The 18,287-nt window shown below is 32.5% G+C and overlaps 1 protein-coding gene across 1 annotated transcript; it reads left to right on the forward strand.

Moving 5' to 3' along the window:
* The first annotated feature begins 12,499 nt into the window (after positions 1-12,499).
* On the forward strand, positions 12,500-14,635 carry LOC107959815 (auxin efflux carrier component 8). Its single transcript, XM_016895971.2, has 6 exons — positions 12,500-13,100; positions 13,490-13,664; positions 13,759-13,844; positions 13,934-14,091; positions 14,176-14,252; positions 14,343-14,635. The coding sequence occupies exons 1-6, from the start codon at positions 12,587-12,589 to the stop codon at positions 14,407-14,409; spliced, it is 1,077 nt and encodes a 358-aa protein (XP_016751460.2). The 5' UTR covers positions 12,500-12,586; the 3' UTR covers positions 14,410-14,635.
* Positions 14,636-18,287: the final 3,652 nt, after the last annotated feature.

An 18,287-nucleotide genomic window follows, 5' to 3' on the forward strand; every position in this document is an offset into this window, starting at 1 on the left:
TCCCTCTCTATGGCTGTTTCATCTATAGGGGAATCACGTAAGAAGTCGTCATGGTATATATAATGTGCTTAATTAATTATCAATTTTGGATTTTTATGTTTTCGTTATATGATTATATAATTATTTTCTGGTTTGAAAACAAGTTTATCGATCATCACTATGAGCCATTAAGGCAATTTGCAATGTTCATATTCTGTTGGCCGACCTATATATATATATATGTATGTATCTGAAATCTACGTATTCACTTCACCAAGTCGGTTACTTTATATTTTTATGATATATGAAAAAGTAAACAAGTAAAAAGAACTATCTCGAAAATGTTACGTGAAGATTAACTGAAAGTATACTATAATTACATTAATTGAAGTATTTATAAATTTAATCCTTGCTTATTTACAAACATTATTTTTATATGCTTTATATATATAAGTCATTTTAAAGAATTAAGAAAGCATGAAATTGCTTCTTCTTCTTTCTTTATCTAAGAAAAATTCAGATGTCGGTAAAATTTCACTATGGTTAAATCAGACAAGTTTTAGACATAACGAAGTATATGTTTTGGTATGCCAACAGCTTCATTGGTTTCCCCGTCCATTTCGTTAAAAAAAAAAAAACACTATAAATATTCCTTTTGTGATGCTCAAATTTTACATTGAGAGAACTATATATGTAAAATCTTAAAAAGAAAAATCATTTGTCTGTGAAATTTTTTAATCAACACAAATAATATCTCATAAAATACATTTTGTAAATAAAATCATATAAATTTTGAGTTAAAGCTAACAATTTGACTCGGTATACCAGTAAGACAGTGGGCAGAATGGGAGTTTGCTTCCCTTACCAGCTCTAATTGACTGAGTTTCCTATGGAATCAACCAGCAAAATATTCTTGTAAACAAATGTAAATTTTTTTTTTACTTTTTTTTATTTTAAAGCTGGAGAGTAGCACAAGAAATTCTTTTTGGATTTTAGGAGTATGCGTTCGATCAAATCGAGTGAAAAAAATATCGAGTTAATTGAGTTGACGAGTTCTATTTTATCATCCTAACTCGATTTTAATTTTTTTTTTGAATTGAATCGAGTGAAATAAAATTCAAGTCGAATGAAATTTTTCGAGTTAAATTAAAAAACTAAACATGTCAAATTAAAATCTTGTTACGATATAAGTAATTCCGTATTAGAACACATAAATTTGAAAATATATATATTTGAAAACTTTTTCAAAGCAAAATAAAAATGAATAAGATTATGATAAACTTGAATAATTAATTAACTTATTTAGGTCCCAAAATTATTGTTTTAGAAAATTTTAAAAACTTTAACTTTCTTTATATATTCTTTAGATTTTTTATATTATTATAATTTTTAAAAAATATAAAATTTGATTTTTTTTATAAATATTTTGATTTTTTGAAAAATATTTTTAATTTTTTAAAAATTTTTGTTGAGAAAGACTAATTTACTCATTTTCAAAATTGGTTGGGATCAAATGGGTATTTACACCAATCTCTTATTCGAATTGTAAGATTCAACTCAAACTCAAAGTACTTATTCAAGTTGACTCAAATAACTAGATTTGATTAACTTGAATTTTTTTTTTTCAAATCGTATCAAGTGTTGCTTACCCATCTTGGATTCTATTTCAAGTTTTTAACTACTCAATTCTGTCATAGTCCACTATTTTTTTGACTGAAAATAAAAATAATGCCTGGAAGTTGATTAATAACCTGCTATTGATTCATGGGTTTTCTCTACTTTCATTTGTTTTGTATGTTCTCATCATAATTTCTTTGCAAAACAAAACACATTACCTTGAGATTTTTTCCAGCCTTTTTTTATTAGAGACAATCAAAACAGCTATATTACCTTAATCATGATCATAATTGATTCATATATATGTCTAACATTGATTGTAGACATGAATACTTAATACGGGTGGTCTATGTTGGGTCCTTTCATTTTATAACTGCTTGCAAGTACACAACCATTGTAGATTGTGTGCATATGAGACATATTAGGTTGTGGATGTTCCAACTGGTAGTCGCTGTCGTGAAATATGGTGAAGGAATGGAGGATGACGGCTTTGTTATTGACAAAGACGAAGGAGGGTGTCCAACAGACTGATTCTGAGAGTGATGAAGAATCTGATGCTTAATGAGAAAGAGGCAATTCATTTAGTTGTGTTGCATGCTTTATCAAATTCTCAGACAACTTCTATCTTTTCGTATCTTCTTCTCTGCTTTCATGTTTTTCTCACAAATATTGTTTCGAATATATCTAAGGTTCCGATTCTTCATTTTATTATTCAACATTCTTTTTTAGATGTATATATGTAAATGTATATATAATCCTCTAAATACATAAAATAAAATAAAAAACTTTTAGAAAATTTGAACAGTATATAACCACAAGTGCAAAAACTTGATACAATCACGTCTATTGACTTTAATTTACTTTCCCATAATACAAACAACAAAAATTTTAAACAACAAAAGGGATTGAGATTATTCAAAATCCATTCTTCGGTAGCATTCAGAAATGTTTCTATGGTACGAGTTATACTGATTGGCTTGGGATGCAAATATCAACACATATATTCCAATAGAATACATTCAAATTTCTTTAAACAAAAAAGAAAAAGTATGGGTAATATTTTGACAAAAATAGGGTAATTTGTTGATGGATAATCTCTTAAGTTTTATTGATAGATCTCAATGTGTATATATATATAGTAGTAGTTGCATGAGAATCAAATTGCTAAAAGATAATATCTAATAATAATATCCTAACATCCCTCTCAAGTTGGAGCATGCAGATCATAAATGTCTAACTTGCTGAGAAGATATTCAAATTGAGATTTACCAAGCGCTTTTGTAAAAATGTCAACCAACTGAATGGAGGTCAGAACATAAGAAGGTGCAATCAACCCATCTTGAATTGCATCCCTAACAAAGTACAATCCACTTCAATATGTTTAGTATGCTCGTGAAATACGGGATTCTGTGCAATATGCAATGCAGATTGACTATCACAAGATAAAGGAATTGCTTTAGGATGATAAACACCTAAGCTCAATAGCAAGGCCTTCAGCCATTTGAGCTAACAAGGAACAGATTCCATAGACCTATACTCAGCCTCAACAGAAGAATAGGAAATAGTATTTTGTTTCTTAGTTTTCCAGGAAATGGGAGATTGTCCCAGAAAGACAAGCCAACTAGTAAGCGAACATCGAGTTAACGGACAAGCAGCTCAATTCGAATCACACCACCCTTTCAAGGACAAATCACTATTAGATCTCAAAAGAATCCCTTGGCCAAAAGAGCCTTTCAAGTATTGGACAACACGCGAAGCCACGTCCCAATGCTTCTGCCTTGGCTTATGCATAAACTGGGATAAGACATGAATTGAGTATGCCAAATCCGGTTTGGTCACTGCCAAATAAATCAAACGACCCATTAATTGCTCTTATGGCTTAGGATCAGACAAAATTGTCTTTGTAGCATGTGCTAATTTATGATTTTGCTTTATTGACGATCCTACGGGCTTTCCTCTCAAAAGACTTGCCTCCGAAATAATATCAAATGCATATTTTCTTTGACAAAGAAATAACCTCAAAGAGCTACGAGCTACCTCTATCCCCAAAAAATATTTCAAAACATTAAGATCCTTTATATGAAAGCAAAAACTAATATACCCCTTAAAAGTTTTCAAAGCAGCGGAGTCATTCCCAGAAATAAGCAAATCATCAACATAAACCAACACATTAACGCGTACAGATCCCTTAGTGTATGTAAAGAGAGAATAATCAGAATATGACTGAAGAAATCCAAATCCTTTCAATGTAGTAAAAAGCTTCGCAAACCAACACCGATGAGCTTGTTTCAATCGATACAAAGACTTGCGCAAACGACAAACCATTCTAAGCTTATCAGGAGCAAAACCTAGAGGAAGCTTCATGTAGACCTTTTCATCAAGATCACTATGCAGAAAGGCATTATGGACATCCATCTGATGTAACTCTCAATTTTTCGAAGTTACAATAGCTAAGAAAGCCCGAACAGTCACCATTTTCGCCACAGGTGCTAAAATTTCATTATAATCAATATCTTCTACTTGATGATTACCAAAAAAAAATAAGACGAGCTTTAAGTCTCTCAATACTTCCATCAGAGTTATATTTAATCTTGTACACACACTTACTACCCAATGCTTTCTTTCTAGGAGATAGTGTTTCTATAGACCAAGTGTAATTATCCTCTAGAGCACAAATCTCCTTTTACATAGCTTTACGCCATCTTGCATCCTTTGTAACCTCTTTAAAAGACTGTGGCTTAACTCTTGTAGTAATAGCTGCAAGAAAATTTCGGTGTTTCACAGTAAATTTGTCATAATTAATATAATAAGCTATAGTAAATGGAGTACCTGAGGAAGGCACTGAAGTAGGTGAGGTGAGACATGGACTATTCTTTATTACAGTATGAGTAATAAAATCCCGAAGCTTCACAGAGGGAAATTTCTCCTATGCCCTTATCCCAATTCAGGCACATCATTACCCAAAGCCCCTTATACCTCCATGTCATTAAAGGAAAAAGAAGATACCACAGGTGTCGAAGAACTCGTAGGAGGCAAACTCAAAGGCTATGGAGTAGCAAGTGAAGGAACTGTCGCGGGTTGTAACACCTTTAATTCACCAAAATATGTATCAAAAATTACATCTGCACTCCCATATGACAAAGCAACATTGTTAGGCTCAATAGTTGTAGTATTCTCATCTAAATACGGAAAAATATCCTCAAAAAATTTCACATCACAAGACAGAAAAAACTTCTTAGAATTCAAATCATATAAATACCAACCCTTTTTGTCAAAAGGGTACCCAACAAAAATACACTTTTGACTAGCAAACTTACCACCCTTAGAATGTTGATTATGAGCTAAACATAAGCAATCAAACATACAAAGATCATCAAACAAAGGAGGGCTACCAAACAACATTTCATAGGGTGTTTTATTGTGAAGAAGAGGTGAAGGAGTTTGATTAATGAGAAGAGAAGCAGCCAACACACACTCCCCTAAAAAAGATATAGATAGATTTCCCTGGAAACACAAAGCACAAGCTACATTTAAATATGGTGATGTTTCCTCTCTACTCTAACATTTTGTTGAGGAGTATCAAGACAAGATGTTTGAAAAATAATGTCATTTGCATGAAAATAATCTTGGAGACAATTAAATTTCGTCCCATTATCACTTCTGACACACTTCACTTGTTGAAGAGATTAACGATCAATCATAACAATGAATGACATGAAAGCTTTAAAAACCTTCTTTTTATTAGCCAATAGTTATATCCAAACAGCTCGAGAGAAATCATCAACCAATGTAAAAAAATAATGAGATCCCCAAGATGAAGGAGTGTCATAAAACCCCCCAAAAATCACAATGAACTAACTCAAAGATACGAGTGGCTTTCTATTTACTAATTGGAATGTTATTTCTTGTTTGCTTGGCACGATGACAAATTTTACATGCTTTATTCAGATGATCTTGAGAGTTACTAGCATAAGGAAATAACTTTACAACTTTCTCGGAATGGTGACCCAATCTTCTATGTTAAAGTTCCAAAGAGGATGAAGCTTCAATCGAAACCGCTTTGACTGTCGAAACCTGTCGGAAGTAGTAAAGTCCATCTTGTCTCTCACCCACTCCAATCAACTCCCTCGAATGAAGGTCATGAATAACACATATGTTAGTAGAAAATTGGACAAAATAGTTTATATCATCATTCAATTAGGAAACCGAAATTAAATTACAGTTTAATTTAGGAACATAAAGAACGTGTTTTAAGTGAATTTTATCCGTACCATTCTTTCTTGAGTAGCCACTATAGTTTGTCCATTAGGGAGCCTTACGGAACATGCTACAACATCTCTTACATTCCTTAAACACATAAGATCATCTGTAACATGATTTGAACACCTCGTACCAATAATTCAATTATTCTTACCATTCAACTGAGTGGAAGTTTATTGTTTATTACTGAACACCGCCAGAAGAGATAGTCGTTGCTCAATGGTAAAACCAGGAAGTGTTGCCCCCCGATGGTGGTGGAAGAGAAGAAGACTCATCACCAACCATTTAGAATGATGAAAAACATTAAAACCTTGCTCAGATGCCATGACAAAGATAGGGTAATCTCTTGAATTTTGTTGATAGACCTCAATGGTATATATATACAATAGTAGTTGCGTAGAAATCAAATTGCTACAAAATAATTTCTAATAATAATATCCTAACATATTTAAGATTTGAATTCTCGCTAAAGTATATGTTACAAGAGTTGGCAAGTTTAGCAGGAATTTCATCATTTACTATTGAGGCAACTGATAATTAGTTAACAAACAAATAAAAATTCTTGTAAATGCTCTAATGTTATGTTTCGAAACGTGGATTTGAGAATATGAATTTAAATTTTATTTATTATGTAAATAGTAAGAATGAAAGGCATATATTATGAACAAAGTAGTAGAGATTCAATATAATATTATTTTCAAAAAGTATAAAAATATGGATTTGTCAAATCTAAAAATATTTTGAAAATTTCAAATTAATGCATCTAACAAATCCATGGATTTGAGAAATTCTCTTGAATGTTACATTTCTCAATAGTTTACTATTCAATTTACAATATTTTTGAAACCCAAATCCATATTATAAAATCTTAGACTATTCTCTTCTTCTATCTTTCATTTACTCTTACTTCCAATTATTGGAACCTCATAGGTAACAATTTTAGAGCTATTGTTTCCATAGTTTTTTTTTTGTCCTTATTGTTTTCTATACTCTACATCAATTTACATGTGTCATCTTGGTATCAGAGTCAAGATTTTTTGTCATGATTGATAGAACTCGCTCTCATGATATTCACTGATAAAAGAAGATGATCAATTCTTTTCAAACAACTCACGAACAAAATTCAAGGTCTAAAAACGCAACAAGAAAGAGTTATAAAAATGACCACAAATGATACATAACTTAATTACAAGATGATCATCCTTGTCAAAGTAACAAAAGTCAATATTTTTCCACTTGATAGATTAAGACAGATTTCCCCTCGCTTTAATGAGGACTACTTGAAAGGGTAGTTATACAAGTGCTAATAGTTTTTTGAAGTAGATCATACACGTGAGAAAGATAAGGTTAAGTTGGCATTGTTAACTTTGAAGGGAAGGCACTCCAATGGCACCAAAACTAAATTAAACACTAGGGAGGCAATGATGTGGTGACATGGGTAGCCTATGAGTAACCATTAGAGGTCCAATTTGCTGACAAGATGAGAAATAGAAATTGAGCATAAATGTAAGAAGAATCATACATGATTGAAGTGGTTGAACTAGATCCTAAGACTTCAATAAAGCTCAGTGGGAGTTGGATTAGGAAAACACTCATATTTCTATGGATGCTTGATTAGTGATCATCATCATATATATATATATAGAGAGAGAGAGGGGGAGAGAGCCCTTTTCACTTATACGTTAGTTTCTAAGTAAAATGTCATGCATTTAGAATTAATATAGGTAGTTTTCATAATTTGAATCATATTTACTTTTTATGCATTGTTACTAGTTTTTACTTTTTTTTCCTATTAAGTAATTTTAATAAGTGTTTATGACTTTTATTTATGTTAATTCAAGCTTGAAACACGAGATCAAACGCAAACAGAGGTGAAATGAGTGAGCAAAAACAAAGCAAATGTAGAGCACCAATGAAGGACGTGCACACCGCGCTGATTGCATCACATGTCGGTGCACAAGAATTAACCAGTCTTTCAAAAAATCCCTTAATTAACCAAAAAGCAAGAATTCCGTCATCAAGAGAATCAAATCTCTTAACCAACTCAATCTGGAGACTAGAATTGAGCAGTGCAGTTAACAACTTCCCGAACCTTTATTTTCTTTTGCTTTTCTTTTATGTACTGAACTTGTTTTAGATACAAAAAATAAATAATAAATAAATAATACTCAACATCTTTGTATCTGCCATGAAACCAATGTCAAAGGAATCAACATCCCACCATCCAATAAATTTGAAACATACCTTCCTCATTCTCTAACTTACCCGTTTCTTTTTGGATTGCTTTTACATTTGCTTAGGGATCGCCATATTATATCAACCAAGAAGGACAAGATCTTAGCTATTGTCATGATTGTCCTTGTTGTGTTTTCAAATATGGTGGCCATATAATCATATATAGTAATGCCTTAGCTTTATTTTAGAAGAATAAAGAAGCATGAGTGAGGGCATGATTTATTTGGTTGTTCCCCATATTACAGTAAACCGAGATTTATCATATATTTTCCGATTGAGTACAAAAGTTCTTCTATTTAAAGTTTTCACTGAATCGTTTAACGAAATTTGATTCTAAAACCTCATTTTCCAACACTGGCTAAAATCGGGTCGTTACAAGAGGTATAAGTATGTTGCACGGAAGCGTGTGAAAGAGTAAAAATATTGTACTGAAAAATCACACTAAGTTCAATTCCTAGGAAAGAGAGGTAGATCACGAAGATCACTTAAATACCAAGTCTTTTCTAGCCAAAATATCCCTCTATCGTAATTTAATAGCACAATAAATCACTACAATCACATTCACAAAATATGCAAAATAAATAATAAAGAACACCAGAATTTTAACGAGGTTCAGCAAATTTTGCCTACGTCCTCGGGCACTACCAAATATATTTCACTCCAAAAATTATAAGTGAAATTTACAAATAGGGAGAGAGAATAATGCCTTAAGTAGAGAATGGCAATTGTGGGATGAAGAAAGTAAGAAATGGTTAGGCCTATTTATGGTTGAGGTTCAAGGATCAACTTGCAATGTCCTTATACAATTAGGGACCAGAATTGTAATTATCACATGCTAACTTTTAACCCAACTTGCCAACCAATCTTACTTTCTACTTTCGGTGCCCACCCTTTTTGACTTTTCAAACAATGAGTGGGTTCCAATAAAGTATAGTGTGTAATAGTAGTTATGTAATTAATTTGACCTACTCGCGAGGAGACTCAAACTACCAACCTAAAGCATATTAACCACTTACCTGCAATTAATGAAGTGGTATTATACTTGCAATTATGTTGCCCATATGCCTTAGATTGGTGGTTTGAGTTCCCTCGTACGTGGGTGACTTCAATAATTATATCAAGCATTATATTAACACCTCTTCCTTGAATCTTATAGGTCATATCTACATCAACCAATACGTTCCCCATCATGAATCGTTCATGGCTCTTGATGAAAATGAAAGACAAAACCCCGGACACTGGCCAATATTTTAACATCTAGGGGTGAATACAAGGGTCCCTCCTCCCCCACCCCCTAAAAAAGGTAGAATTGCTATAGAGGTCCTTTAAATTTCATAAAATCATAAATTATTATAATGGTAAAATTATACTTTGTCTCTCTTAAAAAAATTATTATTCATTTCTAGCTTCACATCTATTAACATCAATGGAGGGCTCAACCAGCTGCTCGGTGAACAATATTTCAAAAACTTTTCCTAAAATAATCGACCCCTCGGTAAGTAAGACGAATTATGCAGGCTTCAAGTAACTATTCTAGCTTTAGTTATATTTCCTTCAATTTTACAAAACCCTCGTCTTTTTCTTTCTCTTATTGGAACCCCTAAGCACTCAGTAGCTATTCTTTTCTTAGCTTTTCTGTTCCTATCGTTTTCCATACTCTTCATGAGGTTTATTAATCTCTCATCAAACAATTATCATTGGCCATATTACTCTCTTTTTAAATAGAGAAAGATTGCAGATTTTATTTTCAAAAAAGAATGGGACAAACTTTCCGAATCTAACAATGAGAGCTATGATTTTATTTTATTTTATTTTTATTACAGTTCTTATCAACATCTCTATAAATGTTCAACAATTCTACTCATCAGTCATTTCTTCATCAGAAAATCTTGTATAATATTTTTGACGAGAGACACTTTGATGAATGGTTACATCAATAGCTTCCAACAGAGTTTTGTTAATATACAAAAACGAAACCAAATACAACTCCCCAGGAAAAGTTGAGGATCTCTGGGGCTTTCGGCATTCAACCTACCCAATTCAATCAGCAATTTGCAACATCTTGTGGGAATCAAATATTAATGTTGTTTGGTGGAGGAAAACAACTTGTCAGCCATGAAGCAAGAGTATGATCTTATATCTATATCAGATTTGACTTCTAACATTAAAAAGAAATATGTTTCATACGTGTGAAAATAGTAGTAACGATGAAATTAAATATTACAGCCTGAAACAAAAAAAATGAATTAAATGTATCGCACCACTCGTCCAAACTCATACTAAAAACATTTATAGATTTACAACTAGTTGGATTGCTATTAGAAATTTTGGAAATCTCATACCCAAGCCACTAGCTAGCTCAAAAACCCTTTCACTAATAAAAAAATAACAGAACTTAATTTTTTAATATTTTTTATATAATTCATAATTAAATTTAAGGAAAACTATTGTTTTATTATTAAATAGTAATTACAAATTAGCTTGTTTAAGTTTTGGGTGAAAAAGCAGGCCTTGGGCAGCTCTATCTTATACAAGTATTCTGATCAATTTTTCTGGAGAAATATACTTTTAATCTACATAAACCAAGAGTTAAGATAATATAGACATTTTAACTTGCTTTTAAAATTATTTAATTGAAAATTCAAAAAAATTTAATTGAAAAAAATAAATATAAAAACATTCTTTTCTTCAATCTGAAGAGAATAGTAATGCAACCAAGAGTCAATATCTTTTTTCCCTACAAAATGACACATTTATTCCTTAAATACTTTCAGTATATTTAATTTAAAGCCATACTTTATAAGTTTATATATATATATATTCTATATATACATACATTGCAGACAACAATCAGACAAAGATGCCCATTAAATTTGAAGTTTGGGACCTTTTTGTTAGACTGGAATTTTATTCTTAACTCTGTGGCACTTAAAACCCCCTTTTAATGGCTTTGCCATGTTTATATTAATCCTTCCATTCCTTGGCATTCCTTTCTCCACGTACTGGATTTGACTATCAAAAGATTCATGGGGCCATTACATGATTTGGGTTTCTACTCTTTATTTTACTCAAATTTAGTATATACGTAGCTGTAATATAGAAATTTACCACTATAGATGTTATACATGACAAAGTTAACTATATTTTATCGGACATTTATCATCATCCTCAACTCTATTTTCGTACTAAACTTCAAATTCTATTTAGAAAGAAAAAAGGGATTAGATATAAATGGAAAGGCCTTGGGGCAAAGATATTAACTAAATGATCCATGGCATTTAATTCATTCATGGAAAATTTGTTTTTTTCCCATTTTGATTAATAACACCATGAAGGAAGAGACAAGAAGAGCTTTTATGGCAAAATTTCACATTTTAAAAAGTGAAATCACCATCACACTTATTCCCACACTTTTAACTACAAATAGAAAAAATGCTTCCCCCCCTCCCCCTCTGCCACTGTCATTTGTACGTCCAATTACTTCCCTTGCAATTCACTCCTTTATTCCTTCTACCTCACCTTAAGTACCAATAAAATTCCATGAAGCAATCCAAATCATAAGCTAAGAATACAAATCCCTCAAGGGTGTTCCTGACATTTTCATTTGTATTGCCACAAAGTTTGGTTCATTTTGCCAAATGAAAATTAAAATGTAATGAAATGTGTCATTTTCCTTTCCTTTTCTTTTCTTTTTTTTTTAACCTTTAATAACAGGAAAATAAGACATGAATCTTCCTTTGCTCTTTGAGGTTGAATTCATGAAAATCAAAAGCCTATTGCTATGATTTTGTTTTTTTAGGGTTTTAGACTATACACCTAAGCCCTCCCTCCTTTGCATCATGAAGTGATGAACCAGTAAAACAACCACAAGGAAACTAGAATCTACCTTTTGAATCAATTATGACAAAAATACCCTGACTTTCTATTCATAATAAAGCTCTTTATACTTGTATAATCACCATGTCTACCACTATCTTATACTTTAAACATTACAAGAGGAAAGAAATAAATTCATATAAAGAAAAAATAATAAAGTAGATGAATATGTTCTAAAATCATACCAGTAATTCATGTAAAAAGAAATTAACAGGGATTTCTTATATATATATAAAAAATTGTGGTATTAAATTAAGTTTTGGGTTTAAATGAATCCTAATTTATAGCATGACAAGTTTTGATTAAATTTGAACATATTGATATCAATTTCGAGTTTGATATAAGAGAGTTAAGAGAACATTTGATTATATGAATTAAATAAGCTGATTTGCAACTTTGGAGACATTTTAATTAAAACTTAAGGCCATTTTGGGGAATAGGTTAAAGGAAACTTTTTGGTCAAGCTTCTGCTTGAAGAACAGATGATGTTTCCTCTCTTTATTATAAATCTGACAAAGCAAACGAGGGGAGCATATATAAAGAGGTTGAATTCCAAGGTTGTCATAAAAAAAGAAAGAAACCAAAAGCAATACATTCTTGTTTATCACTGGTTTTAACCATGATTTCCCTGGCAGATGTTTATCATGTTATAGCAGCCACCGTGCCTTTATACTTTGCCATGATTTTAGCCTACGTATCGGTGAAATGGTGGAAGCTGTTCACACCGGAACAATGCGCAGGCATCAACAAGTTCGTGGCTAAATTCTCAATCCCACTCTTGTCTTTCCAAGTCATCTCCGAAAACAACCCTTACAAGATGAACCTCAAACTCATACTTGCCGATTTCTTGCAAAAACTATTGGCTTTCCTTGTCTTGTTTGCCCTCACTAAGCTCAGTTCCCGGGGTGGTTTGTCGTCCATCATAACCGGTCTCTCTTTATCCACCATGCCTAACACCTTAATCCTCGGAATCCCACTGTTGAGGGCTATGTATGGGGATAAATCAGCCACTCTTTTGGCTCAGATTGTCGTTCTACAAAGCTTAATTTGGTATAATTTACTCTTGTTTTTGTTTGAGCTAAACGCTACCAAAGCTGCCTCTGAGATCACTGTTGCAGTTTCACAAGCCTCAGGTACTTTCTTTCAATTCAATGTTTTGATTAATTTCATAAACATCCATTTTTTATTTTGTTTATCATATAAAATCAATGGTTGATTGAATTTCAAGCTACTTTAAGTCAACTTTAGTAGTAAAAGATAAATCAGGTGGGTCCAAATTTCTTATGGGGTTTCCTCTCTATCTCTGTTTTATAATCAAGTTCTGTACTCTCTCTTTTTCTTTCTTCTTTTCTATACATTTTTTTTTCTGTTCAATTTCATCATCCCTCTTGCACGTGTAGCAAGTAAGATCTTCATATCGGGCTAGCATAGCCAACTAGAAATATAATATTTGTAGCATAGAATAATTCATTCAAATAATGATTTAGAGGTTGATTTCTCAATTATTTCTGAAAATAAAAAGGGGACGAAGAGGCCCCCGAAGAAGCACAAGGGAAAGAGGGAGGAGAAGAGACACAAACGAGAGCAAGGAAATCCAAGACAATGCTGATTTTCTTGACAGTGGGGAAGAAGCTAGTGGCGAACCCCAATACCCATGCTACCTTACTTGGTCTTATTTGGGCAAGCATTCAATTCAGGCTAGCTTTTAAAAGCCTAAATATATATGATTATTTTCATTTTGTGCATAATTTTTTGTTCAATTTCTTGTAATGGGGCTGAAATCTGTTGTAGGTGGAACATTAAATTCCCCGCCATTGTTGAAAAATCAATAGCAATATTATCCAGTGGAGGACTTGGTATGGCAATGTTCAGCTTAGGTATGAATCATTCAGTTTCCACTCTCTCTACAATATCATCCGGAATTGCTATAAACACCATACAGAGCGTAATTTATTTTTCTTAATAGGTCTATTCATGGCATCACGGCCAAGCATAATAGCTTGTGGTATACGAATGGCGGCAGTAGCCATGATCATGAAATTCATTGCTGGTCCAGCTCTAATGGCGGCCGCCTCCGCCACTCTCGGACTTAAAGGCAAATTATTGAGAGTAGCAATTGTACAGGTTAGTATTCGTAATGTCTGCAATCACTATAGATTTATCCGTGACCGTAAATTAAATCCTGTAAACAATCTACAATATTTACAGGCTGCTCTCCCTCAAGGAATCGTTCCATTTGTTTTCGCCAAAGAGTACAATGTTCATCCTGATATATTAAGCACAGGGTAATCATCATTAACTGTTCTTAAAAGTTTTTTTCTTTTTTCTAATTTGAATACATTGAGTAATGAGGTTTGATTTGGTGTTTGTTTCAGGGTAATCTTTGGTATGCTTATTGCCTTACCTGTAGCATTGGTCTACTATCTTCTTTTAGCATTGTGAAAATGTTTTCCTGGAAAAATACTGCAAATTTTCTTTCCAGAAGCAGTAACCTGACATCAGTTTCTGGGAAACTTCATAGATGGACATCATATATTTATAGATGTCCAATTCAGTTTTCTGGAAAATTCTTTGACATTATTGATTGTTTCCTGGGAAAAAACAAACTATATTTATACAAGTTATTACATTTAATACAACAGAGAACTAAACTGTTGATTGTGTGAAATATATTCTCGTATTTATTCTTTAATTTTTTTTTCAAGGTTTTGAATACATTACTCTTATTCCCAGAAATTATAATCCAATCTCTAAAGAAAATTCTTAAATATGCCCACAAATTGTGCATAAAATCATGTGGCCTACTCATCTCCAAGCATGTAAATGCTAAGAGCATCAGACATTTATGTCTTCTTTTTGGGTTTCGGAATATATTCATCAAACAACTATCATTCATGTCTCACCATCTGGGTTTGGGTTGGGGTTGATCCTAGTGCCTTAAACATGATTAGAATACATGGAATGCTATGTCCACTCCACTGATGATGAATTTTTAGAGCATCAATAATTGGCCCCGTCTTACCATTTTTGCTCTTTCCCACGGTTTCTCATTATCCAAATTCCAATTTGTGAAAAGAGAGATTGGAAATTACAACTTTTCCCAACTGAAATAAACATAACTCAAAAAGAAAAGCTGTATCTTTAATATAAACAGGCCAACTAAAAAACATAAAGGGTATGTTTCATAATTATTAGTACAGAAACTTTATTCATAGTTTCTTGCAACATGATATTAAAAGGAAAACTATAAGCTCATAAAAATAAAAAACAAAACCGTGAATAAACATAAACCAAACTATATTAATTCTATTCAGACATAATGGTTCCGGAATCTCGTTCAGGATATAATATTATTCAGTCAATTAAATTAACCAATCCAATAATATGTCTCTATTAGCTGAAGCTCAAAAGCCTCTCTACAAGTAAAGTTTATACGGCCCCAATAAATATGACATACACCCAAAATTACTCTCAACACTTAGATAAGAATATGATAATCTCTAGCACAAAGAAATCAAGAAAAGTTGGTAACAGATACTTGAGCAAGTTTAGTCGATTAGGGAATGAAGCTACCCTTGACATTTTGACAAAACCTATACAACAAATGCTACAATTTCCCCTAAAATCAAACAATAAATAACAAAACAACACAACACAAAAAAAATATAATCCTTAGAGGAAAAAGTATCCAAATGGCAAATCAATCAACCAACTACCAAATCAAAATAACCATCATCATCTCAGTCAAACATAATGCAGAAAATAAAAATCAGTACTCAAAAAATAAAACTTAATTCATAGCATAGGAACAAGCAACGAACAGCCGCAACCAAACAGCAACAGAACTATAGGCCAATAGGCAGTTGTGGCAACACATGTCATGCACGTATTTGTGATGTCATATCTGAGATATGATATAATAGTAGCTAATTTTAAACAGCCATTGGGCATTTGTGTATGCATGCTTGTTAAAATACTAACTAGGGCCAATTTCGTGGCAAATGCTGCTTAAAAATAGCTTTATTCACAATTTAGTTATTTGAACTATACTTGTTTTCTCATTTTAGTATTTAAATTTCCTTTGTGCCATTCTAATACCTAAACCTTGCACTTTTACACATTTTGTTATTTAACAACTAATGACGTTAAAAAAAACTAACCAATCAGAATACGTCACACAATTAATAATATGGCATGTTGATTGCTAACGTGACATGTTGACTAGTAATGTGATAAGTTGACCAATAACATGGCATGTTGACTAAATTGATTGACATTCACTTACGTTGACCAATAAAAAATCATTAAATGTATTTTAAAATAGAAAAAATTAAAAAATATATATTTTAAAAAATTTTAAAATATAATTTTTTAAGTAAATAGATTGAGTATATTAATTATTAAAAAAACAATCCAACAGCCGTAATAAATGGAAATTAAAAATAGTAACTTTACTTTACTCTGTCATTTGAAATGACATAACACAATCAAAAGTACATTCCAAGAATATCATGAAGGAATTCCTGACCCCACAGAATGGTCTCAAGACTACCTGTGGCAATACAGTCAAATCAGTCTTGCTAAGATGGAGTTACATGATGAAAAAGAAAAAGATGAAGTGAAGAAATGACCTGCTACAGTGAAGATTCCATGGATAGTGCTCAACTTCCCCATTCAAATGCAAACAGCTGAAAGACCACTTGTCAGGAATCTTGCTTTAATAATTAAAGTAATTTGCTTTATGTCAAATAATGTCTAATATCAGTACTATTTTTACTTTATGTACTGTTTACTTTATGCTTTAATGTCTGATATCTATCCAATATACTGTTTACTAGTTTGTTGTATTACATCTCCTTCAGCTATAAAAAGAAAACGTGTTTCTCTTTATAAGATAACAAGTTCTCTAAATAAAATCCTAGTGTGTTTCCTTCACCTATGGCTTTCTAAATTCTCTGTGTTTCTCTAAATCATCTTCTTCCTAGAAAACTTTAGATGAGTTTACAAAGAATTACATTATAGTATGCTCTGTGCTTGCCATATGTTAGATCATGCACATCAGAAATATTGAAATTCTGATCAAAAGATAACAATATTGTTGTAGATAGCATATGTCTCTTGAATTAAGGCTTTGTTGCTAAAAGGCAGTGCCTGTTGAATAACCCATGTGGAGAAAGGGTTTAAGTTTTTGCATAGCATACTTGCAATAATTCCTTCTTTCTTGCAATCCCTGTATATCCACACCCGTATTGGTATCAGAGCCACCAGGTTCATTATAACTCATCTCTAGTAATCTAGGAGATAGATTTATTTGGAGAAAAAATTCTCAATCATGGCAGAAAATATGTTAACCCGACCTTCAACTTCTTCCACCCCCATCTATTTACCTGAATTTCCTATGAAATCTCATTCTGCAAAAAATATCTCATCCTTGTATGAAATAGAATACTTAAGTGAAGAAGATAAAGTTCAGCCTACAGACCTTCCTACTGTAAATCCTTATGCTGCTTACAAAAAGTCCGCCTTTTTCCCTGTAAAATCCATCAGAACTTTGATCAAGGGTTCTACTAAACAAGTCAGGGAATATATTCAATCATCACGATTTGATAGTTTTCCCATCTATGCAGCTTCACTAGAACAGTTTGTTACTCTCGAAATTCCAGCAGAGTTTCCAGTAGAATGGAAACGAGCAGGATATACACATATCCACTTTGGAGCTATACGCCTTGCTTTAAACTACCATGGCACAGTTGGAAAGCTTGTCGTTGCAAGAATTGCACTTTTGGATTCCAGACATTTAGAATACCAAAATGCATGTATCGCTACTATTGAAGCAACGTTAAACTCAGGCCTTGTTATGGTCACTCTTTTCCCAAACTTCACGATGGCGTTAGCAGACCCCAACCTGACCAAGGCCTTGAAGGTTCAAGTTCAAATAGTAGGAGCGCCACAAGTAGCCTCAGCTATTACTGCAACTCTTCATTATCAAATTTTCTACACAATTCAGGATCATGCATTTAATCTTTCAAGGCATGAGATAGATGACTCCCTATTTATCTCAGTAAACACAAATGATCAACCTCATTGTGTTCATGTTCCAAGACAAATTCCAAAAAGGGAACTCATTAAACTGCTCCCAGAAAAATGGATTACTAGCTATGAAAAACTCCATGAGCATAGCCAGCCGATCCAGTCAACCTCAAGTTAGATTACATCAAAGGGAGATGGAACAACTAAGATCAAGTTTGATCATAGTCATCTTCAAAATCCACAAAATCCCAATATTTTCCCGACCCAGTTAATGATGCAACCAATTGAAA

The sequence above is a fragment of the Gossypium hirsutum genome, chromosome A05 (assembly GCF_007990345.1).
Source record: "Gossypium hirsutum isolate 1008001.06 chromosome A05, Gossypium_hirsutum_v2.1, whole genome shotgun sequence".
Lineage (NCBI taxonomy): Eukaryota > Viridiplantae > Streptophyta > Magnoliopsida > Malvales > Malvaceae > Gossypium > Gossypium hirsutum.

Excerpts from the sequence above, each read along its gene's own strand:
- LOC107959815 (XM_016895971.2), top strand. The coding sequence starts at position 12,587 with ATGATTTCCCTGGCAGATGTTTATCATGTTATAGCAGCCACCGTGCCT. Across the intron at positions 13,665-13,758 it reads TGGGCAAGCATTCAATTCAG|GTGGAACATTAAATTCCCCG; the intron begins GCTAGCTTTTAA and ends AATCTGTTGTAG. Across the intron at positions 14,253-14,342 it reads CCTGATATATTAAGCACAGG|GGTAATCTTTGGTATGCTTA; the intron begins GTAATCATCATT and ends TGTTTGTTTCAG.